Here is a 27,438-nt window from a genome sequence, read left to right as displayed (position 1 = left end):
AGGCACCATCCTGGGGAGTCCAGAGCCAGCAAGCAGGGCAGGACACTGCAGCTCAGAGCCGAGGCTGGAGGGGACTGCAGGAGATCCCCTATTCCATCCACCTGGCAGAGGTGGGTCAAACACACCAGCAGTGGGCAGCTGGCTAAAATCTGAGCCAAACATGTTTTAGCCCTGTAGGGGAGGCAGGCGGGGAGCTCATCTGAGTTGGTGAGGGGGGTGGAGGGATGCCAAGGCACAGTGACACTGCTGGAAGTTAATAGAGAGCTGAAACTCCTTTAGGCAGCCCTGAGCACCACCCAAGTGTGTATTTTTAACTGCCACATCCTTGGCTTGGATTTTTCATGTTTACCAGCTTGGAAGGGTAACAGCTTCAGTGGCATCAAGTATTTATTTGTATAAACAAGCTGCAAAAGTGACAAACAGCAGAATGCTCTAGTTCTGGAGATCAGAGTGCAGGAGCAGTTCTCTGGCCAAAGTAAAGGGGCTTCACTGTCTGCAGGCAGAGCACAACCTGCACTCACAAGGGAACACAGGATTAAGTCAAGTTCCAATGTTGCCAAGCAGATGCAATCTGTCAGAAAGTGAAAAATAACTCATGTTTTTACCATTGTTGAGTAAACTATCAATTTAGACATGAATTTGTTGTGTTTTTTTTTTTTTAAAGACAATAACAAATTTAGTTTCAAAAATCTGTATTTACAGAAACTAGTTCACCCTTCTGTGCATAACCCTTTCTTGGTTTATGTCAAAGTCCAAGTGAGAAAAGCCAGATGGTGGCGAGATTTCTTTCCCCATCTGTATCTGTGGGAACAGAAGTGGTAAGATCTGCTCTGTTTTATAGATGTCTTCAAAGCATATTATAGCAATTCTGAGTTTGCTTTTAGTCAAAACAGAACTCCTTGCAATTTGTTGATATCTGAAAGGCCAAATAATTTTGCCAAAAAAAAAAAAAAAAAAAAAAAAAAAGAGGAATGTACCCCAATCTGAGGATACATAAGTCCTGAAAGAATCAAGTATTTTTCCTAAATAAAATGTTTGGCATTTCAATTTATGCATCAAACACAACTCCTGAATTTGCAATGAAAGCGCTTTGAATTAAATATTAATGCAAGTTATCAAAAAGAGTCAGTCGGTGTGATAAAGCAGTCAGAAGCAGTCTGCATGAAAAAGCTGTTTCTAAGCCAGTAGCAAAAGTAAAAATTGGGAATGGGAGTTTCAAAGTTCCCAATACACAAATAAGGCTTAATGATGCCATATACAGGCAATACACAAAAACTGACAATCAGAGCAAGCATGGCACTGCTAAGAGAAGGGCAGTAACACTGAGTAATAAATCTTGGTTCATTCAACGGGGGGGGGCCTATCTGCTACCTCTCTTTTGTAATCCTGTTGCATATACAGGAGGAAGAAAACTTTGAGAAATCCCCTATGATTTCATCAGAAAAAAAAATATAGCCATCATTTAAACTAATATTCCTGGGAAATAGAAGTTTATGTTGCTTGAGCCAAAAAATACAAGATAATCACTGTCCTTACTGGAGAAAGAACAGAATGCGCTTACTATTTCAGTACACAGTGAAAAGTGCAAGTTAGACACATCACCCAATGGTTTGTGGAGGAGAAGAGCTTTCACATAAACATTATTTGGAACTGAATTCAATACTACTTATCTATTTCTAAATTATACCCTTGAGAGTTTTCAGAGATAATCCTGCTTTCTTTTGATTCTGTTTCTTGAGGCCTGGAGAATACAGGGAGTGTGGGATGATTTGTCTTATTAAGAATTCTTCAGAAGTTCATGTGAAACAGAGATTTTTGGAGTTAAGTTAACAAAATGAATTAAGCATTTATAATTTAGCTTGTAGAGTTATGTGTTGAATTTTAACCTTTTACTTAAGAAACCTCTGCCTGGTACAAAGGGCATAGGAAAATGCAAATTTCTGAAGCTTCTTGCATAAAGAACAATACCAGAAGAGGCAAAGAACCCAGATAAAGAAGCTCCTCTGTCTCCAAGCCTATCAAGACTGACAGACGGACTCAGATAAGCACCAAAGGACCAAAAGCGCACGCGCAGAGAGGAAAAGTTCAAAAGTTCAATCATGAGGAAGACCACAATCTTCAGCCTCAGGACCACCAAGAGACCCCCGTACGACCACCACAGCAAACCACGCATGCCCAGAAGGGCGTGGACCCATTTAGCATGAGAGGTGAGGACAGGCGGGGCCAGGGGTTGAATGTGCATGAGAAAGTTGTGCAGTGTATTGCATATGGAACAGCTTTGGGAATAAAGGTGTGGGTGAGACTGAGGCTCGGGGCACAAGTTTTGGAGAGCTCTCTCACCTGTGCCGGGCGCTGACATACTAACACTGACACTTCATAACTACCCCAGGGTGTGGAGTCTATCTATTTATTCCGCGTATCGTTTCACATGCACTTGGAAGCTTCTGCTAGGAAATACTGTGTTGGCTGTTGCTTTACCTTCTCTTTCTGAGAGCTGGAGATGTTGGAGATCAAAAGGGAGAGGATGAAATGAACAACACAGCATCAGCTCATGAATTTATACCTGTCTATCTGGAATGTCATATTCTTATTAACAAAAATTAACATTTACACTGAAGATATCAGTATTTCTCACTCAAGCTGCAAAAGGATTTCAGCCTCCACTAACTGTGGAGAAGAAAAAGGTCTGGAAATGCATTAGGAGAGAAAGTAACACACATCACTGGACTGCTGAAGAGTAGGAATTTTAGATCTGACAGTTTCATAGAAGATAAAAATGGTAGTAAGTCATTGTGTTGGTTTCAACAGGGACAGAATTAACTATCATCTTAGAATCATAGAACCATTAAGGTTGGAAAAGACTCCTGAGACCATTGAGTTCAATCATTAGCTCAGCACCACTGAGCTCACCATTAAACCCTTTACCCAGTGCCACATCCACACAGCTCTTGCCCACTTCCAGGTATAGTGATTCCACCACTGCCCTGGGCAGCCTGTTCAATGCCTGACCACCCTTTCAGAGAAGAAATTTTTCCTAATATTCAATCTAACCCTCCCCTGACACAACATGAGGCTATTTCCTCTCATCCTGTCACTTGTTACCTGGGGGAAGAGACCAACCTCTACCTGGCTCCACCCTCCCTTTAAGGAGCTATAGAAAGTGATAATGTCCCCCTTGAGCCTCCTTTTCTCCAGGCTGAACCCCTCCAGCTCCTTCAGCTGCTCCTCCTCAGATCTACACTTCATGGAGTTCAGCTGGGAACAGAGGCTTCTGCACGTGGTATCATTGCCCTCGAACATCTAAAAAGCCTTTTCATAAGAGGAAAGTTTTCTTCAGAGCTGAAAACTAAACAGACTCAGAATATTTCAGCTTTAAACCCCTCATTGGTAACTGCAAAAAAAAGTTCCAGCTGCTGAGATGCTTTGGTAAAGGAATGGTGTTCCTTTCTTTAGAATACTGCTCCTCACTTTCTGCTTTACAGTCCCCAATGTGCCTCATCAGAAAACAAAGAGCAGCTGGGTGTGCGCAGGTGCAGAACAAGATCTCACAGGGAAAAAACATCTCTCAAAAGACAGTATTTATTTTCAATATTCAGGTCTAAGAATAAAATTGTCTACGTATTTAAATAATCTGAAAGAAATTAAGGTAAAATAAATTTGGTAATATACAACACTCTGTTAACCTACATTTGAATAACCCAACTTAACTACAGCTCCAAAACGTGGCAGTTCTGTTTCCCTAAGGCTGGATCAAGCAATTGATGACTGCAAACCAGACAGATTATCTGTGCTATTGCCAGAGCCAGCCCAGGGAATAGAAGGGAAACAGATCACCTCTGTCAGGAGGAATTTCTGTGCTGCTTTAAGGTTATCATTAGCAAGACTCAAAAATCTATGTTGTTCCAAATACATATGTGAGAAGATATTGGGTGGTTCTTACAGGAAAATGTGTAAATATATAAAGATTGCTACAAGTGAGGGCAACTTGATCCTTGTATATTCTCACCACTGTTGGTCAAAACCAAAATCCCAACATACTTCATATGTGGATGTGTCCTACATCCCTGAACCAGGAGTTAGCTTTCCATTTGTTTGTCAGAGGATGTATTTCCTGACATAACGAGGCAGGTCACTTATCTATCAAAATGACAACACAGACATTTGAGAGAACATACAACAAATTCTCATTATTTACTACAAATATATAAACTGAAATGAAATCAAATTGAATAACTTGACTACATGAAAATTATGAAACAGTTTGTATTTTATACACAGCATATGTACACTGGTTTTGGAAATGTGGGGTTTATCCATGCAACTTTAATACAAAACACTATTTACAAAAAAAAAAAAAAACAGTAAGAACATTTTTCGAAAGAAACATGTATGTTGGAAGCTCCGGCAATAATGGAAATCCTGAAAAAAGGCTTAATACAGTACAGTACAAGTAGACAATCTTCAGAAGTATGAAAGATGCACTTTACAAGAACATGAAATGCAAAATCAATTGAAATGCACTATCAAAAACTTTGCAAGTATATACACAATTTGAGCATCTATTTTTAATGATCACTCTCCTGCTGTGTCCTCAGAACTATTTTTGCCACATCCTGCACACATTTACACATTGACCATTTGGTTACATTGCATCTTCTGAGTTTTATAACCACAAATTACAAAATAAAATAACTGAATACCAGCTGAATGATAATTGTAAAGCAATCACATTTTCATTGTTCTAGACATTCCATAATAACAGAAAGTATTCACATTACTCCCAACATATTCCACCAACCCACCCTTTTTCACTACACCTGTGTGTGCTCCTCCTGGGAATCTCAGCTTTGCCTTGCTGCTGGTGCCACAGCCAAGAGCAGCTACAGCCAGGAACTCCCATGGCTGCAGGAATTTGCTTCAGGTATCACATCCCTTCAGCACACACACCTGCATCAGCAGCTCCATGTGAAGAGCACAGTCCTGCACAGCTCCAGAATACAAATTAATACTGAACAGTTACTACAAGCTCCTGTGCCAGGTATGGCACAACCAAACCCTACACAAATATAGTCATTTTGGAAATATTTCACTGGCTCACTCATTTTTAAATTAAAGCAAAAAAGTATCCTTGTGGCATTTCCAAATATTCTCTATTTTACAATCTGCCTTCATAAAACTATGATGGAAAAAGTTGTTTGCCTTATTTCACTTAATTTTGAATGAAGTGAAGAAACGCTCCTTAGTGCCAAGAATGTACTTTAAATTACTAATTTTATGCAGTAACTGAGTTACAAAACTCTGGAGGGAAATTCTGATCTCACTGAAGCCTTACAATCATAGACTTATTTAGGTTGGAAAATACTTTAAATGGATCAAGTTCAACTGTTGAGTTTAGCACTGCCAAAATCACAATTTTTCCAAAACAATTAAATTGCTGACAGTCCGAGCTGTTCTTCTCCTTTAGAGTTTCCTAAGACACCAGAGTAAGCCATGGAAAGAAATTTTGGTTTTTGCTTGTTTTAAGATTAGGATTCTAAAATGTAAAAAACACTCTGAAAATTCTTTTTTGAAAATGCAATTGGCTATATATAATTTGAACTACAAATGATAGGTTAGATGTCATTTTATGATAACTGGTATGCCTTCCCTATAACTGACCAAGCAGCTTGCAGAAATTTTGCTGAAAAATTTTGCCTCTCATGCTGAAAAAATAATGGTCAAACCCAATAAGGGACCAAACACTTCATATAACCACCATTTTAAGACAGTATGTTGCCAAAACTGTACTACGTGGAAATACTTAAAGACAAATCAAGCAAAAGGCATTTTATTATGTAACAAACACAGGAAGCCAGAACTGCTTCTGTGCAGTGGCAAGTTTAAACTAAAATTCAATTAATCATGTATACTCTATTTAAGCAGTGAAGATCAGCAGAATTCTTCTTCACAGGAAAAGAGAAAATTATCTTATTTTCCAAAACAAACCTGTACCATAACATATCTCATTAAGAACAGACAGTTCACCTGTCCCTCAGTCTGTAAATCAATGACACATGACCCAGTGTGCAGCATATGGAACAAACCCAGCATTACTGTTTGCCTTCCCTCCTGGAAGTGCATGAGGGCCACATTAACCATTCAGAGCCACGGTGCAATTTGCATTCAGAAAACGTCTGCAAGTTCCCGCAGCAAAAGTGTCCTCTGCCTCACTACATCACCCACTGCTGGGGAAAGTTAAATATTGCTGAGTATCTATTAGCAATTACTCTCAAATTATCACTTGGTGGTTTTGCTCAGGTTGCAGCATCTCTTTAAGAGCAAGGAGGTGTTTTTGTCAGCAGCTGTCCTGCACAGCCTCACTGGTACAAAGGCAGGGGATCACAAATGGCACATGCCAGGTCCCCTGCCCAGGGCTGGGCACGGGCAGTACTCTCTGCACCATCAGCCACGCTTCCTGCAGCACTGGGACAGAGTTATCAAAACCAAATGGGCTCTTGGAACACAAAGATGGCAAATCCCTTGTTGTTCTAAGCTCTATTGAAAGCTCCACGCAGTCCAGGATCCTTATCCCTCAGCTACAAAACACGTCCTTCTTTACTGAGACTGAAGGCTTTTCCTGAAGTGATTCAATGTGAAATGAATTCAGAGCACTCTCTGCTTGGATAACTCTACTTTGCCTTTCCCATTGCTGGTCTTAATGACATTTTCTTAATTCCAAATTTTGTGTTGGGGTGGGTTTATTTACTTTTGCTTTTCAAGTAGAGATCCTCTAACAGAAACACTTTAGCCTGATTTGGTATGGGAAGTGACATTTGATTTGCCAATACCAAACCACATCTCCTATCTGCAGAAGTGCTAAAAACTCCCAGAGGTTGCTTTCAGTTGAAATCCGTGTAATCAGCCTTTCAAATAAACACTTAAGGAATCAGCAAAAGGAAGAAGTGCCAGACCTTCGTCCTTCTCTCCTTCTCTTCAGTACCAACATGACATATGAAAGTTCCATATTAGTGAAAACAGATGTCTTCATTTTTGTTTGGATTTAGCTACAGATTTACATCAAAATCTGACGAGACTGCCACTAAATGATATGGTATTTGAAATGAAGTTTTTAGTGCAATAAAAACCTAATGGTTGTCATCACCTACAATTTCATTGAGGTAACAACACCTTCCCACCTCACTTCAATGTAATTTTTCCTACCATCTAAATACTGTTTGGCTTATCAGAAAATTTTTATTAAATGAATCCACATAACATTTTACAACTTCATTTAACTTACCAGAGGTCACTATTTTAGTCAAGAATCTGACACTAAAGTTTGCTAGTGTCAAACAAGTTTAAGCCATGTTTGCTACGGTCTTCAGCTCAGGTGCTCCACAAATAAAAAAGGCAAAAATCTACTGAAGTCAAGGGTAAAACTTGCCTTGACTTCAATAAAGCTTAGGATTAAAAAAAAAAATCTTATTATTCATGTCAGTTGTTTATTGTTTCAAATCCATTCCTCCCTATTTTATGTTCATAGTTCTTGGTTAGATTTTGGAAATCCTGCAGATTAGGGGTCTGGATGGTTTCTGCATTCCCAGCAGTGCCCCAGTGAGCAATGCTGGAAAACAGATGAAAAGCATTTCTGAGATACTCTCTGGGAAGACACTACACTTCACAACGATTATTTTACTGTCACTGCTGTAAGACCTCACCATATCTGGGACATTATTGCTCAAGTGAAAGTTCAGTCACATGTAACATACTGCATCCAGTGACACAAAACACAGAAAACATACACGAGGCCAGAAGCCTTGCCACTATGCTGATCCACTCTATAATTTACAATTCATGCCACATTATTGCAAAGTTTACTAGGAAAACTTAATGCACCTTCCTAAAGCTTTTAATGTTGACTTTTCTTCATGTTGTAAGTGAAAACATAATGAATGCAACAGGAACTGAGCAGGCCTCTGTTTTTACCTTCCCTATCAGCTGTATCAAGTACTAAACAAATCCTAAACAAAATGGAAGATGGGTATCTCAAACACTGGAAATGTTTGGAGCATGGATTCTGGAATCACAATGGTTCACCAGTGCCACTGGAACAATTCCTTTAAAAAATTCTAGAGGAAGAAGGGAAGTGGCCCAGAGTAAACAGCAACCTGAATGCACTAGATCTAAGAATGAACAAAAGTAAGATGCTGGGAATCAAAAGGGAGAGGGAAAAGGAATAGAGTATATGCAAATTCTTGTACAGAGAATACATAACTATCTTCACAGGCTACCTGGAAATGAAAACTTAAAATTCAAATCTTTTCAGTATCATTTTTGAAATTGCTGTTAAAGAAATCACAATGGGTACAAGCCAATGTTGGCAAGGCTTTAGATTATTATTAGTAGTAGTAAAAACAGTTAGATATGACAAAAAGATTCATCCGAGCACAGTGGGTCTTTTCTCAGACTGCTCCTAAGGGTACTTGAAAGCTTTAATCTGCCATGCTAAAAGGGAAGCCTTGGAAGACTCATGACTATCCTTTCCCATAAGCAAGAAGGCGGCCATAATAATTTCCAAGGAATGGCAAAGCACGACTGTTGGTAGCAAGGCTGTGGGGAAGAACTGCAGAGTACTAAAAAATATTTTAAAAAAAAAGGTTTTTTAGTAGATTTCAGTTTAAAATGAGTACATAAGTTTCATACCCAGTTTTCAACTTACTACAGAGTTTGAAAAACCCCTAAGTAGTCAGCAGCTGCCATGCTACATCAAGGGAATTCTTAATGTTTACACTGTGATGTTACTTAATAAAATTAGTTCAAGAAGGAAAAATGTTACCTTAAGATCAGAAAATGTTTTTAAATACGACAATGAAATAACAGTGAAGATCAGTTTTCAGATAAGAAAGTGACAATTTATAGTTAGCACTTCCATGGCTAACACTGAACTAGAACTTTGCTCTGGTAGTAGCAACAACAGTGAAATGAAAGACAAGGACTTATTCTTTTTGAGTGTCTGGGTTTTTTAAATTAGCAGGCTAGTATTTTGCTAAGTGAATTATAACTTTTTCATTAGTTTTTGCATGACTTTTCAGACAGCGCCATTAATGAAAATAGAGACTGAAGTTGCTAAAATAACCATTAGAAGAGATACAAGAACCAATTAGAGATAGATTTGAAATACGATATTTCAAATGTCAAAGCAATACAGTTTCTTTAAACACATATTTATCTAACCTAAGATTTATATCTAGGACTTTGCAAATTAATTTATACACCAGCCTCTCCATAAGCTGTGTTTTAAGACGACACTATATGAATAATAGTGGATTTTAACTATTACATGTACACAAACTTATTTCAATGGAATTTAAAATAAGTGGTATTTTTAAACTTATCATCAGAAAAGTTATTTTTCCTGTCAGCTACTGCCTTTAAGGACTACAGTAGAAGGAACAGACAACACTCTTCCCCCATTCTTTGATGAATTATCTTACATAGGGTCTTGGTCAATTGGAAAGAACATAATCAAGTATTGACACATGCCTGGCAAACATATCCCTCAACTGAAAATAACTTAGCCTGAAATAAAAAATCTGTGGCAGTCAAAACATTTTTTAATTGAGCTACCTACTCATGAAGAACAAACTAATACAAACAGATCTACTACCAAAATTAAGAAATTATTTGCAACTTGTTTAGAGAAGAATTCAACTGTATATGGTTCCAAAATGATCTCAACACACCAAGAATTTGTTCAGAAGCAAACAAATACATGAACTCAGAAATTTCAAAAGAACACTACAGTGGAAATGTTTCATTTTCACATTTATCCATCCATCCAATTTCTCAGCACAGTGACATTTGTACAAACTGACCTGTGTGCTAATGCCACACTCGTAAATTACACAATAAACACTGCAAACACTAAAAAAAGATAAACACTGATACTTCCCAGCTAAATTATGGATATACCTGTTGTAAAAATGTCATGTGAGATCAGGAGCAATTTTACATAAAATCCTGAACATCACAGTGTAAACCTGAGATTTTGGCAGTTTTATCAAAATGTCCTAAATTACTCTGTATGCATCACTAGTCCTCCTGTCTTATTCATCATGTGTATTTGTTTGTCCCAAACAAAGAAAAGTAGACAACTTTGTTTTTGTCCAACAATACAATAAACCAAAAGTAATTAGGTATTATCAAATTAAATATCATAAATAAAAAGTATTTACAGTGTTTTCTAATTATTAGACAACAATTAAATTGTGCAACAAACTTAAAACATCCAACATCAAAAATGTGAAGTATTACTTAAATCTTCACATACTGATTTTACAAAAAAACTATTAAAATATTTAAAAATTTCTATTTTATCTATTTTAAACAAAGAAACTTCAAAAATGTTAAAGACTATTAAGAGTTATCAATTACACAGGCACTTCACAGGTAAACAATCTACAGTACAACTGAAAAAAAATATTTGGCACCAACCTAGAAGACTGGGAAAACTCAATAAGCTGTGTCCTTTTCTCACTGTATCCTGTTCTGTGTAATCACCAGACACTCAGACTCAATACTGGCAATGTTAGAAGTGCGTAAGTTACAATCAGGAGTGCAAAAAACAAAGAACGCAAATATTAAGCTTTCAGAGAGTGAAAGGGGATTACAAGTGATCAGTTGCTCACATATTTACCATCATACCATCGCTACATTTATGACATCTTTAAATCAATGATTGACTCGAAAAATTAAAGTGACAGGGGGTGTGCTTTGTACTTTCAAAAGTAATTTAAACAACATTTTCAATGTAAAAAAAGGAATCCAGCATTTAACACTGAGATGTTAAATGGTAGCTTTTAACATAACTAGAAAGAGAACCTGATGCTACCACATTCTCTTTATACATCCAATTACAAAAGAGGAAAAAAAAATAATAGTTATGTTCTTTTAACTGTGAACTGACTCCAATGTTTTCACACACAGCTCCAAAGTAAGGCTCTCTATAGCATCTGGACAGGTTTTAGTTTTTGATGGCTTGGGTGTTCCCGTGTAGGAGGCTGAAGTGCCTCAGAGCAATCTATAACAGAGCAAATGGGAAGCTGTCTAGTTGCCAAGAAGCTGTGTCACATGGAAGAAAGCTGAGATACTTTCAATGCAGGCAACTCAAGCAGAGCTTGAACTGTGAGGCCAACCTTCACCAGACCCCTTTCCTCCAGAATGTGATGAGGTAAGCAAAGTCTCTCCTGCAAAAGAACACAGGACATTTAACCAGTTCCATGCCTTTGTCCCCAGGGCAGGTAACAAACACATCCTCTGAAGCCACACACACCTCAGGAAGACACTTGCAGAGAAAACACCTTTGGCCTTAAATGTCCCTGTGGTTCTCTACAGCAACAGAATGCGCAGAAACTTGTTATAGTTACAATCTCTTTGAAGTGTTAAACTATGAGAATGTCAGAAGACACATAAAAGACTGCTAAATTCTTAAAGTAAAGGACTTTCTTTTCATAAGCAGAGTCAGAAAAACAAGCTGGTGGGTGCTGTTGGCTCAGTGGCCTTCTTCTCCCTTTCCCTTGTTTTGCCATCTTATTAACAATCTTTCCCTTGGGATAACTTAGAAGTGCTGATAGACTCAGTAATGAACCATTCTCCAAGAAAGTCATCAATCTCAAAATTCAGCACAAGCTGGACAATCTTTCCAACTGTCAGCTGGTGTTACAAGTAATTCACAAGGTAAATCTCAGCACCTCTAGCTTCTGAATGGCCTGTGGCTCCACATGAGACAGAAGCTATGGCAGAGCAGTAAACCAGCTTCCAAATCTATCAACTAATTTTCTTCTTGCACTAAAGAAGAGCAAGGGAATTTTTTGTGTCATAATCTGCAGGAAATTACTTAATTTTTAAGCTTTTTCCTCCTCAAAAAAGGAGGTAAGAGGATACACTTGGGCAACAGAAGCACAAGTAATGGGCTGCAACTACAGCCATGCTAAAAAGACAGCCAATCATTCAGGCTACAGACTTCTATAAGTGTAGGATATTTCCTAGGCAGACTGAATTGATGTCAAAATTAGTTACTAAACTCAAGACTTTCAAGTAATAAAACATTACCCTCTCAAGTCCATTCTTTTGTTTAGATGACAATATACATTACAAGGAGGTCAGTGTAAGTTTTACTATTAAGAACTGACTAGAAACCCATAAAGTAGCTTCCTCAAGTCCACCCCATAAACCTGGAATGGAATTTCTCTTCAGACCATAAAGTTCTCTGGTCAGTGTCATAATCACTATTGCTCCCTAAATAAAGATCCCCTAACCCCTCAAACTCAGTATTTGCTGTCGTTTTCTGTGGTTATTAATAAATCAATAAAGCAATTAGTGTACCTGTGGAACGCCCAATTTTTTACAAGCATCAAGAAAGTTTTCAACATTTCTTCGGCACTTTGCCATGCTGAGTTTAGGCTGTGAAGACAGGATATTAGATCTTCATCAGACATTCATGAAGGAGTCTGAATTTCTGATGTAAATTCACTAACAGTTACTAAAACACAACACACATTCTATGAAGACTCAGTATGAGGAAAATAGCTCTTAAACTGAACTTCTGAGCCTCATTTAATGCTTCTTCCATGAAAAACCAAAGTGAGTAATGTAGCAAATCAATGCGGTAAACATGACTTACAATGTTTAATATAGAAATTCAAAAGCTTCTTTTCATGTAAGATGTACCAAAAATGAGATAAATTATTTATGCCTTACCACTGCTGGCGATGGGACGTGAATGCTGGCAACAGAACGTGGCCTTATGTGATTGGCTAAATGGCAAAGAACCACCCCATCCATCAATGCTGCTCCGATGTCATCTGGCAAAATTACCTTCAACCTGGATTCAAGATTCTAGGAAAAAGGCCAGAAGTAAGTTACTCTCAACATTAGCTAGTTTTTCCTTTTAAGAGCAGGGTATTTTAAAGCACGTAGATGTTTAATCCTTTTAAACATTTTAATAATAAAGTGAAATAAACAGAATAAATTTATGCTTAACTCAGTATAAACATCCTTTTCTCCTTATAGGCCCTGTGTTTCTTTTGTTTGTATTGTTGGGTTTTTCTTGCGCTTTGTTATTTTCTGGGGTTTTTTTAAATGACACAACAACATACATTGAGAAATGTCTTTTCTGCCAACAATGACCAGAATACACACCTCTCAAGCCCATACAACAAACTCACTGCTCATAACGGGCAAGCACAAAACTTAAGGACAGAAGTGTTATGCTGAATATGTGATCAGTGCTTAGTGGGCAGAATCTGCAAGTTTAAACCATACAGGACTTTATGAGAAGGAGGAAAATAAAAAGAAGGGAACACAAATGTGGGAAAGGCTATTTCACTTGTACAGATAAAAGTTAAGCTGGAGTGGCCAAGGGCCCACTCTTGTGTTGCAAAACAGAGAAGGCAAACAACGGTTTTTCCCACCCCAACAAGAAGACTTCACTGCTCAGGAAGTGAATCAGACAAACAAACACCCTTCATAGAAGGCACACCACAAATCAACACTGCCCTGAAAAGCAAAGCAGCTATGATTTAGTTAACTCTAACTGCTAAAAACCTTGAAAACAGAACTAGACAAAAACCAATTTACTGGAAATCCAAAGTGTATATCCCATTCAGGATCATGAAATTTGTAGCAACTTTCTACACTCAAAAAGCATTTGGCCATTTAGAAAACAATCATTTTTCTTCAGATCTCAGGTCAAACAATAGCAAACACAAGCAGATTAATTAACTCCCTAGAAAATTTAAAACCTCCGAAAAAAAATTCATTTCACTTTGTTTTTTAGAAAGAAAACAACCCCAGCAAATTCCCAGTCAGTATTCTGGTTGGACCCAAACAAGTACCAGTGAAGCCTGTTACATGAAATTCCTTAGGAAGAAATACCACTACAGGGATGCCCTTGTACAACTGCAACAACTTGGAGGCCTTTAAAATTAAGATTTAAATTGTGGAACAGAGCAAACCAAATGCACTGCACCCATATAGTATATGATGGTACCTACACTGCGAAGCTGTCTGATTTGTTCCCTTTCTTCCCTTAAATGTTCCATTTTCCTCCTCATAGTAAACCCAGGATCCACTGCACCGTAGTCCTGGCGTGAGGCACGGCTGAAAGCTGTCAAACATGAGGAAAGTCAGTCAGAAATCAGATTGAAAACATTCAAAAACTGAAGATCTATAACTGAGGATAAAAACAGGAAAAAAAAATGCAGAACTTTTAAGAACAAATATATTTAAGCATCCTGCTAGACAAGATGCTGCCTATGAAACACCTTTCAAATAAAATGCAGAGATCATCTTACTCAAGTGTAAATGGATAATTAGAAAACATGGAGACTGAACTGGCTTCAATAATGAAATATCAATATGGAACATACAACTCCATCTGCACGTCTTCAAGATATCAGTCTAGCTTTGAAAGTATTTGCATTGTGTTTTACTTTTAATCAAGTATAAAGCCTTTAAGCCATCAAACCTCAAGAACAATTGTGTACTGTTTCCCTGTTCTTTGACAATGACTAAGTATGCACAAAATAAAGAAGTGGGGAAAATAGCTAAAAGAAAACAACTCCCTAAAAAACCCCCAAACAAATCACTCTACAACTTGAGGAGCTTCCAATTATTTGTTTGTCAAAGCAGCTGTCTGTGCCTTTCCCAGTACTCTGCAGTGATAAGTAAATTGAGTGAACTGCTGTACTGTGACATCTGTTATGCTTACTGCCTCTTGCAGCCTGGCAAATAAACACGCTGTGTTAGAGAACAGCAGCTTACCTGATCTTGGTTTGAGACCAAATGGACCATGAGTGTTACTATCTGTCCTTTCATAATCCTGTTAAAAGAGATAAAGTCAGTTTTCTTCCACTCATTAAAAGAAGTAACTTTTGTTCCCATCAAGATACTGTTTAAGTTATTCTTGCCTAAGGAGAGTCCTTCTGCTTAACTGTAAAAGTCTTTTGAGGAGGACAATATAAAATAAATTGAATGAACGTAACCTTACTACATATAGATAAAACTGTCATCATGAGAAAGAAAAGCAGCACCAGATTATCTAAAATGTATTGCAAAATATTTCAAACTACTGCAAACCATTCTGTGAACAGAGTTTAAGCCAGCTGTAAGCCAATGCAAATGCAAATATTCTCCCAATGTTTAGCATCAAAACATTTCTTAAGAAATATCTACTTCCAACTATGAAGACAAGGTTTTTCTCATTTCACCATCTGAAAAGAGAAATGCACTCAGTATCTTGCTATGTACAAGAAATACCCTTGTTTCATTCCAGTGTATTCTAGGAGATGTTTTAATTCTTCTCTCTCAGACTGCTTACTGATATGAGGTAGAAATGTTAATAATATTTGCTTTATTTTGAGCTAAGCAGTGCAGTGCTCTCACAGTGAGACTTCAGGCACAGCCACCCCTGAATGAAGCTGGAAGGCTGCACCACAAAGGTGACACCCAGGATTGAGAAGGATGAAACTCCTCGAGAAGTGTCATCACTTTTGGGTTCCTGGTGATGTATAAAGAACTAAATCATAAACTTCAAATCCTCTCAGTGACTATGTGCCCTGAAGAGCAGTCGTCCTTAGGAAGGCCTATCAAATATGGCAAATTTGATTTTTGTTTCATTAGTATTTTCATCAGGAAAGATAATGGAGACAAAGCAATGCACCTTTCCTCACACCAGTCAAAAAGAAGACCTCTAGGGGAGACCAGAGTTGCAAAGGTAAAACAAGTTGTAATACCCGTCTCTAGTTTCTATCTCTTTTTGAATTTTTATTATGATGAAATATTTCTAATTGTAATTTCAAAGGAAACTAACAGCTTAGTATCTGCATGAAAACCCGGTGACAGCAATGAACACAAAGAAATGTTTGTTGAATGAAGAACAAACCCACAATTTGTACCTCGGATGACACAGGAGACTGTGGGGACACATTAATATTATCACTGTCTTGCTAAAAAGAAATCAAAGAGATGAAATTATAAAAATTAAAATGATGCTTTAACAAGAAATATGAAATTATTAAATCCATGAGACATGTAACATTTGTCAAGTATGCTACAAACTGGCAGCAACTAAATTTAAAAGATGTAAGGCAAGGAACCACTATTCGCTGTTTATATCAAATATTAGTTTTACATCACCTCTGCTTGATAGGTGGATTAATTTTGCTATTACCAAAGCAAGCAAACATCCTACTGTTTCCTAGCAGGCAATCACGATCTTTTTTTTTTCTAATAAAGGAGTGTAATAGTTATTTCTGCTATGGCTTTGGAATGCAAAGTTAATTTGTTCAAAAAAGACGTGAGAATAAATTTATTTCTTAATATTTCACACAACTACTACATCTCACCTCATCATTTTCATTTCCACTTGAACTCTTTCTGGAAGACTTATACTGCAAAACACACACAATTATTAATTTAAAATGAAAGCATGGTTTTCATTTGAACTAAAAGGCTTGCTTTCACTCAGATGTTACTTATTACTAATGAAGCTGCTGGGAAAAAAATCATGTTACAGAAACAAAGGAACAAAAATAAACAAACCAGAAAAGAACATGACATTTCTAGGCTAGACAAGACCTTCATTAGTTGAAGAGGTAAGTGCATTTTAAAACTAAACAATTTTATAAGGTAAACTCCGCATGTGACAGGCTAAGCAAGAGACAACTGTATTGTCACTGATTTCTCACAACTGCACTGGTGCCTATTTTTTTTTTCCCAGTTTGCCATGACAAACAGGCTGTTTCTGTGGCTTATTGCCTTGGTTTTGCAAATGAAACTATGAAACAGTGTCGTTTGTTACTGGTACAGGCTGTTTAATTCACTTAGGAGACCCATCTAGAGCTGTATGTAATGTGATTTCAGGCATCTGCTTCCATCACAGAGTTCACAACTGACTGGTCAGTTATGAGGAACCACTTCTGTATTGGTAGCATAGCTCTTTAACCAGCCAAACAACTGAATTCTGTTTTACTGAGAAGTTTCTCTCTTTCTCTCTCTCTTCTTAAATGCCACAGCAAAAAATTAATTTCAGGATGAAAACCATGAAAAGAAGATTCAAATCCATAATCCCTTCAGGAAAAAAAAAAGCTTCTGTAATCACAACAATATATCTGAGATGTATGGCATGCTCTGTTCTCCCAAGAATTTAATTTCTTTGAAGTTCCCTGGCATTTCACAAAGATGTTTGATGGCAAAGACCCAAGAAACTAATTTCTTAAGTGACAATTTTAATTCAAATTCAACCTAGCACTGCTCAGAGCTTTCCTATTTTCCTACTTAGCCCAAAACAAATGTTACCCAATGCTGCTAGAGCTTCCCCTCTGTTCTGCAGAAAGCAGACACTGGCACCTGCTGACTGAGGGTGCACACTACAGCATCAAGGGAACACTGAAAATATTCCTTCTGAAATGAAAACTAATGCCATGAGACCAAAAGGGTGTACATCATTCCTAGAACCATGCTGAAAAAAAAAAAGGCAATGTATCTTTTCTTTGCACTAAAAATAAGTACATAAATAGCTAAATAAAAATCCCTCCAAATAGATGGTGAAGGACCAATGACAAGATTAGTTTTTGTTTTTGCCAGAAAACAACAATTAATTACTTTCTTTTATTTGAAGGATAAACAAAATCTTTTATCAATTTTTTTCCTGTTGATTTTCCTGCACTCTCAAATTATCCAAAATACGTACATATAACTATTAATCAAAAGAGTAAAATAAAAAATTATATGTTACATGCAAATTTAAAATCATCAGAACCTTTGAGTATCTATCTTTACTTAGTTTTATAGTTTCTTCTACTCTCATTAAAAGAAATGTCACTCACCCTCACTCCCCCCATTACCTTGAAATACTCTTTTCTAATTTGTTTACTTCTCCTTCTCTCTTCATTCTGCCAGATTACTGGCTGTGTTTCTGGCCAGTGCTGCTCATCCACTGAATCCTTCTGGTTTTCCAGTGGCTATAATAGTCAGAAATATTTTAATGTAAAATGTAAACATCCCTCTTGTGTATAAGCACAAATTAGTATGAACTACAACGGTTAATTGTTTGCCTGCCTCAATCTAGCTTTATGACCTGAAAGTTGTCATGGATTGGTGCTGGCGCAATGCCAGTACACCCTGAAAATATATTTTTCTCAAATGAGCGCTGTGAGATGCGACCATAAACAGAGCAGAGCAGGCTCGAGCTTAGAAATAAAGAAAAAAAAACGTTATTAACCTACACTATGGTAAAAGGAATACACAGGAAAATGTGGTAGTGGGATTTTGAAGTTTATTTGCTTAATAAATAGTTTAAAATATTGTAATGGTTTGTCCCTATTCACCCCTGTTCAGTTTTCCTAATAGTCTCTCCCCAAAGTTGTTTTCCACCTGTTTTCCCATTTTTCCCCATGTCAGTCATGGTATATACCTCCCTTATCTCTAGATCCTTCCCTGTCCATTTTCCAAATCCTGCCCCTGCAGCTTGTCTGTCATTATTTGCTACACCCATTTATCTAGAAGCTTCGTTGTCAGTTATGGTATTTCCTTTCACTCACTGGCATATTAAGCATGCACTCTCCCCTTCTCCTTCCCTATTGGTTTTACGTTTACATATATCCACCCCATACTCCTCCTATCTAGCCCTTGATTTGTTGTTAGGCTGTCTCCCCCCCTGGGGACAGCTCCTCTTTAAAAGTTGCCATTTTTCTCTACTTCACGTCTTTTTGCCTCTGCCTTTCCTTCAAGTTGTTACACTGTGTCACCTGTTCTGCTCCCTGCGCGGGGAGAAATAAAGACTGCTCACAGACGCAAGCAAGGGTCCTTCCCTTTTTCCTTTGCCTCGATCCTTCGAAATGGGTGCACTCTTATTGGCTGCTGCTGTCGGTAAGGGACCACAGCCTGCGGCCGAGCCGCTGCTCTCTCTGTGCCTGCCCGTGGCTGAGGCGGGGAGCGGCCGCTCGCGGCGCACGCCTAGGGGAGAGCGGGCCGGAGCCTGCCGGCAGCCTGTGCCACCCCCTTCTCCTGCGACCGAGGCGTGGCGTCAGGAAAACAGAATGAAAACTCTTCAAAACATTCCTCGTGCGCACCGCGGCAGGAGGCGGCCATGGGATTCCGCAGCGTATCTGCCACGATGCCTGGGTCTCTTCCAGTGAATGCTGAATCCTGTTGGCCCAAAGATGTGGTAATTGTGGCACTGGAAATATATTTTCCCTCTCAGTATGTTGACCAGACAGAGCTGGAGAAGTATGATGGTGTGGATGCTGGGAAGTACACCACTGGGCTAGGCCAGGCAAGGATGGGGTTCTGCTCTGACCGTGAGGATATCAATTGTGCTTGACTGTGGTTTAGAAGCTCATGGAGAGGAACAACCTTTCCTATGATTGTACTGGGAGATTAGAAGTTGGAACAGAGACCATAATTGACAAATCAAAATCTGTAAAGACTGTCCTGATGCAGCTTTTGAAGAGTCTGGTAATACAGATGTGGAAGGAATCAACACCACCAATGCATGCTATGGAGGCACTGCTGCTCTTTTTAATGCTATTAATTGGATTGAGTCCAGTTCCTGGGATGGACACTCTGCCCTCGTGGTGGCTGGAGACATCGCTGTGTATGCCTCTGGAAATGCCAGGCCCACTGGGGAGCCAGTACTGTTGCTATACTGGTCGGTCCAAATGCACCACTGATTTTTGAGAGAGGGTTGCGTGGAACCCACATGCAGCATGCATATGACTTCTATAAACCAGACATGGTCTCTGAATATCCTGTAGTGAATGACAAGCTCTCCATACAGTGCTACCTCAGTGCACTGGACCGCTGCTACACTATCGCAACAAAATCCACGCCCAGTGGCAAAAGGAGGGGACAGACAGACGTTTCACCTTGAATGACTTTGGATTTATGATCTTCCATTCTCCATACTGTAAACTGGTACAGAAATCTGTGGCTAGACTCTTGATGAATGACTTTCTCAGTCACCAGAACCCAGAAACAGCAAATGGCGTTTTCAGTGGTCTGGAAGCTTTCAGGGATATAAAACTTGAAGATACATACTTTGACAGAGATGTGGAAAAAGCTTTTATGAAAGCTAGTGCAGAGCTCTTCAATCAGAAAACCAAAGTTTCACTACTTGTTTCCAATCAGAATGGAAATATGTATACCCTTTCAGTCTATGGTTGCCTTGCCTCTCTTCTGGCCCAGTACTCCCCAGAGCAGCTTGCGGGACAGAGAATCAGTGTGTTCTCATACGGCTCTGGTTTTGCTGCTACCCTGTATTCCATCAGGGTCACACAGGATGCCACTCCTGGTTCTGCAGTGGACAAAATAACTGCTAGCCTTTCTGATCTCAAGAAAATGTACTGCACGTGATGTCTTCGCTGAAAACATGAACTGCTCAGACAGGGAGCCGAATCCCCCCATTCTGCGGCACTTTCATAACAACACTAGAGCACTTTTAAAGGAAAGGCCTCTGGTCCTTATTAAGGACCCAGAATCTAAGATCATCCAGGGCTCATACCCACTCATAACATGGGGGAGAGGATACGGCTGTGTTTCCACCGAGCAAGGCCCCAGGCGGATTCCTGGCAAGTATGTGAAACTGTACCTGGACGCCGCACCACAAGATGACCTCCCGGCAGAACACCCTCCTGGAGCACCACAAACAGCCCAACCGGACTCCAATGCAGTCGCGTGGAGACAATGCAAGAAGGACACCACTCCACCAAATATCATCTCCCACGTCCTCATCATGAGAAGATGCTTTCCGCTACCAGCTGAGACAAACCCAGTTTTACCTTCTCCTGTGGTCCCATTCCCTTTCCCCTCTTACATTTTCCCTTGACCCCCTACCCATTAACCCTAGACTTTACCTGTTATTTATTTCATTCTATTAAGTTTAACAAAGGGGGAGGAAGGAGGGAAGGGAACCAAACAGAATTTTACTTACAAATGCTTTCTTCTGTTATCGTACTAGAACACACCCAGAGCAGTGATGGCCACCCTGCTGACACCTACCCAGACAACACTTAAGGCACCCCAGAGCATCCAGATGGCTGCCACCACATTTTTCATCTTACTGTGTCTCCAGGCAGCTGATGCATGGCTTGTCCCACAGCCAAAGGAGGACATTTGGATCCATACAAGCCAACATCAAGAAATTCCAATCACAAATTCAAGACCGTAAGACTGAAAACCAGGCTGTGGACGCAATAAATAAGATACTTACACAATGGGGGTGTTCCTAGCTGGGTGGCCTCCATCCTAAGAGGACTGCTCTGGATTGTAATTATAATTTTTATTGTTTCCATTGCTCTAACTCTCTTCAAAAAGACACTTGTGAAAACCTTGGGGGACGTTTATTTAATAAACAGACAAGGGGGAGATGTGGGATGTGCCCATGGGGAGGACAGTGTGGGAATGCCATGGGAAACTACAGTCATTTAGCATAAGGCATTTCCCCAGAGTCCTCTGCCCCCCAGTGCAAATGAGCACATGCCCATCACCTGTCAGTTTACGGTTGTCATCTCCCCAAGTTCTGGAAAGTTCCCCGTTCTCGTTGTTTCTAATGGTTCCCTCTGTAAACCACTCCTTCCCTTTTCCCTCACTGGCCCAGTTTATGTTACCCCATCCCTTACACCCTCTTCCCATTGGATCATTTGTACCCTAGTTACTCCTTCCCTCCCCAGTTATATACTCTGGCCCCTCCTTCCCCTTGCAGTCTGCCTCCCCTGAGTGTGGTTGTCTCCCTGCTCCTATTTCTGCCTCCCTACTCCTTCGATCAATCCTGAATAAACCCGCTTGGATTCCAGCAGCCCAAGAGTCCTTCCGTCTTCCTGGTGGGGATTTTAATCACGCTATCCATGCACCCGTTGCACGGCTAACTGAGGGTTACCCTGCGGGACTCGGTCCGGGGTAGCCTATACTCTCCCACCCAATTTCCACCAAAACACAGTGATACAAAACCTTGGACCCTCGATCAAGTTACCACCACTCACTCAATTCGCAGTTCCTCAAGGGAAAGAGGAGTCTCTCTTGTACCATAGTCCTCCACAGGAAACACAGTTGAAACCTCTTATGTTTCCATGTCTTACATGGCACCGTCCAGAGAAAATCTGCTATTGTGACATCCTCCTTCCATGTACAGTGCTCTCACCACCGTGCATGGACCGAGACTACTCATAGGGTTCCTTTAAGGATGCTTTGCCAAGGACCAAAAGAACAACAGTTTCTCATTTTGGGACAACAGTCCCCCTCCCATTTTCTCCTTCTCTGAGGCCGAGGGTCTTGAGAACAGAGATCTTCTTTCCTGAAGACAGAGGGCACCACCACACCCTCCTCATCTTTCTCTGTTCACTCCACTCCTGCACATGGCGTCACTGCAGCAGGTCACCCCCACTCCTGCACTGGCAATCACTGTAGCAGGTCACTTTCTTGGCTCAAACCATTGCATCCCCCTAAATGTAATCTCTGTGTTGAGGAGAATTGGTTCAGTCTATGGCTATACAAGAAAAGTCCAGCCAAAGGCCACTCCATCATTTCCTCCCACCTAGGATTTCTTTTCCATCTTCTTCTGACATCTCAGGTCCCAGACTTTCTCTTCTCTTTCAAACTGAGGAGAAGTAGTGTTTCGCAAAGCTTTCTTTGCCTAAGACAGGCTTAAAAGTTGGGCTCCCAGGACGACTGAAATCTGCAGCAGGCTGCCCAGGCACCTTCCTCTTCCCCTTTCTCCACTGCCAGCATACTGCCGGCACATGATATCAAATTTCCAGGTGTCTTCAGGCTCTCTGTCTCTCTCTCTCCCTCTAGGGAGGGGGAACAAAGACATCTCAGTTTTTTCCACCCTTCCATCCTGCAGGGGCAGACCTGGTTCCAGTCCCTTCAGCCCCTGGCCTACCTCTCCTAGGCCGCATGGCTTCCCCTCCCGCACCCAGCCCATGGCTGGGCAGGGGAGCTCTGAGCTCTTCACTGACCAGAACAGAAGAGAAAGTTCCCCTGGGCGTTCTCTGCTTTTAACCCTCTGTGTTCTCAGAGGCGTGTCCAATGTCTTCAGTGGTCACACCATGTGTCAGTATTCAAATCTGACCACTGATTGGTTTGACTATAACTTCCCAAGAAAAACTCACCTCCTTGTCAACCCAGGACAAAGTTTAAGAGTCTTAATGGTAATTCTGGTAGAAACCACTTATTTCTTTCCAAATTCTAAAATGTATTTCACAGAAGAAAAATAATCTATGAAATAATTCTTGAGAAAATAACACTTTTCAGCACTGAGACTAATTTTGTAGGTTAGGAAATCACCAAAGGCTGCCAGAAACAAACCAGTTTCAAGTGCGGTTAGCCACTAGCACATCTAATTTCTCACTGTGAATACTCAACACACAGAGGAAGGATGGCTACAACAAGACAGTTGGAGTATTTGTTGGCTGTTTCTATCTACAAGATTATACACCCCAACAAGCTGGAAGAGAAACCTCTCTTTCAAAGCATTGTATTATGCAATACATAATGAGGAGACAGCTAAAGTAGATTGATTCTTAAATAATAATAAATATATATGACTGCCTACTTTATGAAAACTGAAAGTAGACAATCTAAATGGCCTGTTTCCTAAGGGTAACACAACATTTCTATTTCTTCTTACAAGAATATGAGGGCATTTAAAGCAATTGTAGATAACTACCAGATTGAAATAATAAGGTACTCTCTTTAACTGGAATTTTGTCATATCATGCAAGCTTCTCATTGAGGTATGGGAAATTAAAGGCCTACATACTTCAACCCTTCTAGAAGCTGCATCTAAAACCCAAACTGAACATTATGGTGAGGCAATATCTTTATATGGAAAGACATACTAAACCCAACAAAGTAAAATTTATGCCTCATTAGTTTCAAGACCTTGAAGCTGGTACCACATGTTTTTAAAACAAAAGGCCTCCATTAGAAACAAGTCGAGGCATAAGCTCTCCCAACAGCTTATATTTTCGACCAAAATTAAGACACCTTCAAGAACTACGTGTATAAGCAATCATACGAATGCATGAAGTTTTCTGCCATAGAGATAAAATCAAGGAAACAACAATAAAATCACTGCATAATTAAACCACCACATTTACATTTGAATATTTACCTGCCAGCTGTATGGAGACACTGAGGAATTCACTTCATTTGTTGAAACACTAAAAAGTAAGATGAAAGGTATTATGAAGCACACTACTTTTTTGTGTACTTTAAAACAAGTTACTTGAAAATATCAAAAAAGTGAACTCTTAAAATTGGCTTCTTCACAGCACTACAGTACTTTTCTGCCATCTGTATAAGATGTCACAATGTGGCTTCAAAGTATGACCATTTAACTAAAATCTGAAATCATATTTCACTCTCCTTTAACATAACTTGACAATGGGTCTTCCACACTATAGTACTTTTATTCAGATAAAACTTCTTTTGAATTTTTTAGATTGTTTTGGTTTTACGTCTCAGAACTGCCTGTTTCATTAACAAAAAAGGAAAAGGCAAGTTTAATTCTTCCCTTCTCTAATAAAGAAGCCTAACAAAGGTGTACACTTGAATAGGTGACAGCAACTCACAGAGAACCTGTGGTAAGTAAGCAAGGCCTGGAAGGTTCCAAGTAACAGATGCAGCATGAGTCACACAACCACAGGACATGTGTGCAGCCAGCTCTGCAAAACCACAGGTACCACTGAGAGGGGAGACAGCCAAAGTAGGATGTGTCACACTGAAGGAGCTCCACTGGCTCAAGAAGCTCCCCTGAGGTGTAGCTGAACTGCAGAGATCCATTCCCACCCCACTGCTATCCAGCACCAACAGCAGTTACAGCTTTTTTCTCTCCACACAGGTCTGGACATTTCCCAGTTCCCTAAAGACAAGGCTTTGGTTATTTTAGATTATTGATGGTTTCTGGTTTGGCTTTTTTTTTTTTTTTTTTCTCCTTTGTTTTGTGTGTGGGTGTTTTGGGTTTTTTTTGTTTTTTTTTTTTTTAATTCAAAGAAAAAGCCTAAGTACAGCTCCTGCAGACAGTGGATTCCTCAGTAACACATCCTCCACAAACAATAAAGGTGTTGTAGGCTGAACTCCCAGCAACACTTTTCCAACAGCTCTTAACAGCACAAAAGGACTGCCAAGGAGAAAAATTTAGATGCCTAAGCACAGTTCCAGTGGCATCTTGTGTAACACAGGGTAAGACATCTGCACAGCACCATCACCTGTGGGAGGAGCTACAACCTTCCACACTGAAATTAGATGTCTGAAACATAAATGAATTGCTGCCATAATCAAACCTACAAATTTGTTTCTGTATGACATCTACTTTCCTAAATGCTCAGCAGAACAGATTTTTTTTTTATCGGAAAGAAAGCTCAAGAATAGATTACTCTTGTAGCTTCAATTTCATCATGAGCTTTTAAAAGCATTATGACAGAAGATGGCAGTAGTAACACAATAAACAAAAATGAAAGTAATAAAAGCTTGAAAGCTGTGATATATTTAAGTATATCAATACCATTTTTCAGATTCCATTGGCTGCTTTGGCCTGTTCCTTGTGTTTACTGAAACTGAATGATTAAGAAGCCTAGGGAAAAAAAAAGGTATTTAAAACAATTTTCTTAGAATATGTTACTTTTACTGCATCACATTTCCTGTAAATAAAAAAGTTTTGCACATTAAATGGCATCTTCCATAAAACTAAAATGTGTGTGAACACATATGAAATCCAAGCGCATTCCTGCTTCCATTTGAATTACAAGTGTAATTTCCAGCTCTCAAAGTATTTCAAGTTCTGTATTTTAAGGAAGCAAAACTTGGTGATAACTCAAACCAAAATGAAGTCTCCTCTTATTTTTCTCCCTAAATAGATACTATTTCAACTGATCTCACACCTGTGTAAAGTGATGCTGCTCTCAACACAAAAAGCCCCACTGTTACCTAAAATTAGAAGACGAAAGAGAGTCAACCTAAAGCAGACCAGAAAGGATAGAGATAGATTGAGCACAAAAAAGTCAGTCAGGACAGACGAGAAAGTGGCTGAGAAAGAAACACTGCAAGTGCAAAGGAAATGTAGGTAACAAGGTGAGGTGGAAAATTAACAAACACAGGCTAAGAACAAAATGAAAATTTTAATGCAGAATTTAATGGAAATTCCATTTTTCTAAATGGTAAACAACCAAAAAAGCCTAAACTTACAGAGATTCAGAAAGGTGTTTTCATCTGGAGCAAATGCATACTGCATGTGCACAGGAAGATGACACGATATTATGGATGGATATTATGATATTATGGATGTTTTAAGTGTTAAAAATAAAATTATCAGTAACACTTAAAACTAAATGTTTTCAAGTAAGCATCATCTTGAACTTAAGTGAAAAGTTCTGAACTCTTGAAGGTAGCAATATTACACTTTGACACTGACTCCATGTGCAGAAGTGTGGTGGAAGTGTATTTACACAGAATTATATTGAGAACTAGAATGTATTAAGAATCAGAACACAACAAATTATTCCATGGAAGAAAGTAAAACAGTAGACCCCTTTTTATATTTCTTTACTGTTATGTAGTGCAGCACAGCCATTAACTTTAAATGACTGATGATTTTTCAATCAAACTTCTCTGATTACTGTGATAACTTTGAGCTCAGTAATCTCATATGCAGTATAAACCTCTCATTGTGTGACCCTCAGTTTAATGGGATTATAAGAGGTTAAGCCTGTAAACCTGTAAATGTCTGTAAAAGTTAAAGCCTGTAAAAGTTAAGCCTGTAAATGCCTGCTGCACTCAGTCTGTAGCATCTGCTTCCTCTATTTTGTGTTCGGAAACTAAGATTGAAGGGGCATTCCAGAATTAATTTATACTACAGCCTGAAAAAAGAGTAACCAAAATAATATCCAGAGCATGGGTTATCAATCCAGAATATAAACCAGAATATAAAAATGCTATTTTAAAGTCATTACTTTTTACAGAGAACCCCTGTTTAAACTAGCTTTATCTCCAACTGAAAGCAATGAGAAATTCAGCGAGACTTTGTAGCAAACACAAATTACAAGTAAAAAAAAAATTAGACTCAGTTTAACGCAACACTTGCGCACTTGCACTGACATTGTAGTGTAAATGCAATGATTGTAGATAATACAGGCTATTCCTTTTCTATACTTAGTATATGAAACACAAGGAAAAACCATTCAAGCTAATTCTAACACATATATACATACAATTTTCATCTACTTTTCATCATTTCTGTGCAACATGTATATAATTAATGACTGAGTTCATCATAAACTAAAATTATTTAAACAAAATATATTCTTATACTTTCTAAAACAAAGCCAGTAATTTTTGAAAGCTCCTGTTTAAAAACTGAAGAATATAGATGGGGAAGTAACAGCAAGTTCAGTATCTGACATG

The 27,438-nt window shown here is 39.0% G+C and overlaps 2 protein-coding genes across 12 annotated transcripts in view; one reads left to right on the top strand and one right to left on the bottom strand.

Moving 5' to 3' along the window:
* Positions 1-4,172: 4,172 nt before the first annotated feature.
* LRCH2 (leucine rich repeats and calponin homology domain containing 2) overlaps positions 4,173-27,438 on the bottom strand; it is a 46,156-nt gene continuing 22,890 nt past the window's right edge. For 2 of the 11 annotated variants that reach the window (XM_053989876.1, XM_053989882.1), the window contains 10 exons: positions 25,544-25,612; positions 24,152-24,200; positions 17,868-18,002; positions 16,386-16,430; positions 15,927-15,986; positions 14,803-14,860; positions 14,034-14,146; positions 12,739-12,876; positions 12,364-12,441; positions 4,173-11,225 (listed from right to left, as the gene is read on the bottom strand). In XM_053989876.1, the coding sequence (XP_053845851.1) occupies positions 11,106-11,225; positions 12,364-12,441; positions 12,739-12,876; positions 14,034-14,146; positions 14,803-14,860; positions 15,927-15,986; positions 16,386-16,430; positions 17,868-18,002; positions 24,152-24,200; positions 25,544-25,612 (865 nt within the window). In that variant the 3' untranslated portion in view covers positions 4,173-11,105. The remainder of the gene's footprint in view (positions 11,226-12,363; positions 12,442-12,738; positions 12,877-14,033; positions 14,147-14,802; positions 14,861-15,926; positions 15,987-16,385; positions 16,431-17,867; positions 18,003-24,151; positions 24,201-25,543; positions 25,613-27,438) is intronic. The other 9 variants (XM_053989880.1, XM_053989884.1, XM_053989883.1 and 6 more) reach the window with 7 other exon arrangements.
* LOC128814239 (hydroxymethylglutaryl-CoA synthase, cytoplasmic-like) lies at positions 19,012-20,930 on the top strand. The gene is given in 6 exon segments (XM_053989889.1): positions 19,012-19,352; positions 19,355-19,480; positions 19,483-19,662; positions 19,665-19,847; positions 19,850-20,369; positions 20,371-20,930. Coding segments are annotated over 6 exon segments (1,728 nt in total). The 5' UTR covers positions 19,012-19,129; the 3' UTR covers positions 20,867-20,930.

The sequence above is a fragment of the Vidua macroura genome, chromosome 14 (assembly GCF_024509145.1).
Source record: "Vidua macroura isolate BioBank_ID:100142 chromosome 14, ASM2450914v1, whole genome shotgun sequence".
Classification (NCBI taxonomy): domain Eukaryota; kingdom Metazoa; phylum Chordata; class Aves; order Passeriformes; family Viduidae; genus Vidua; species Vidua macroura.
This window is presented reverse-complemented; position numbering and strand designations above follow the sequence as displayed.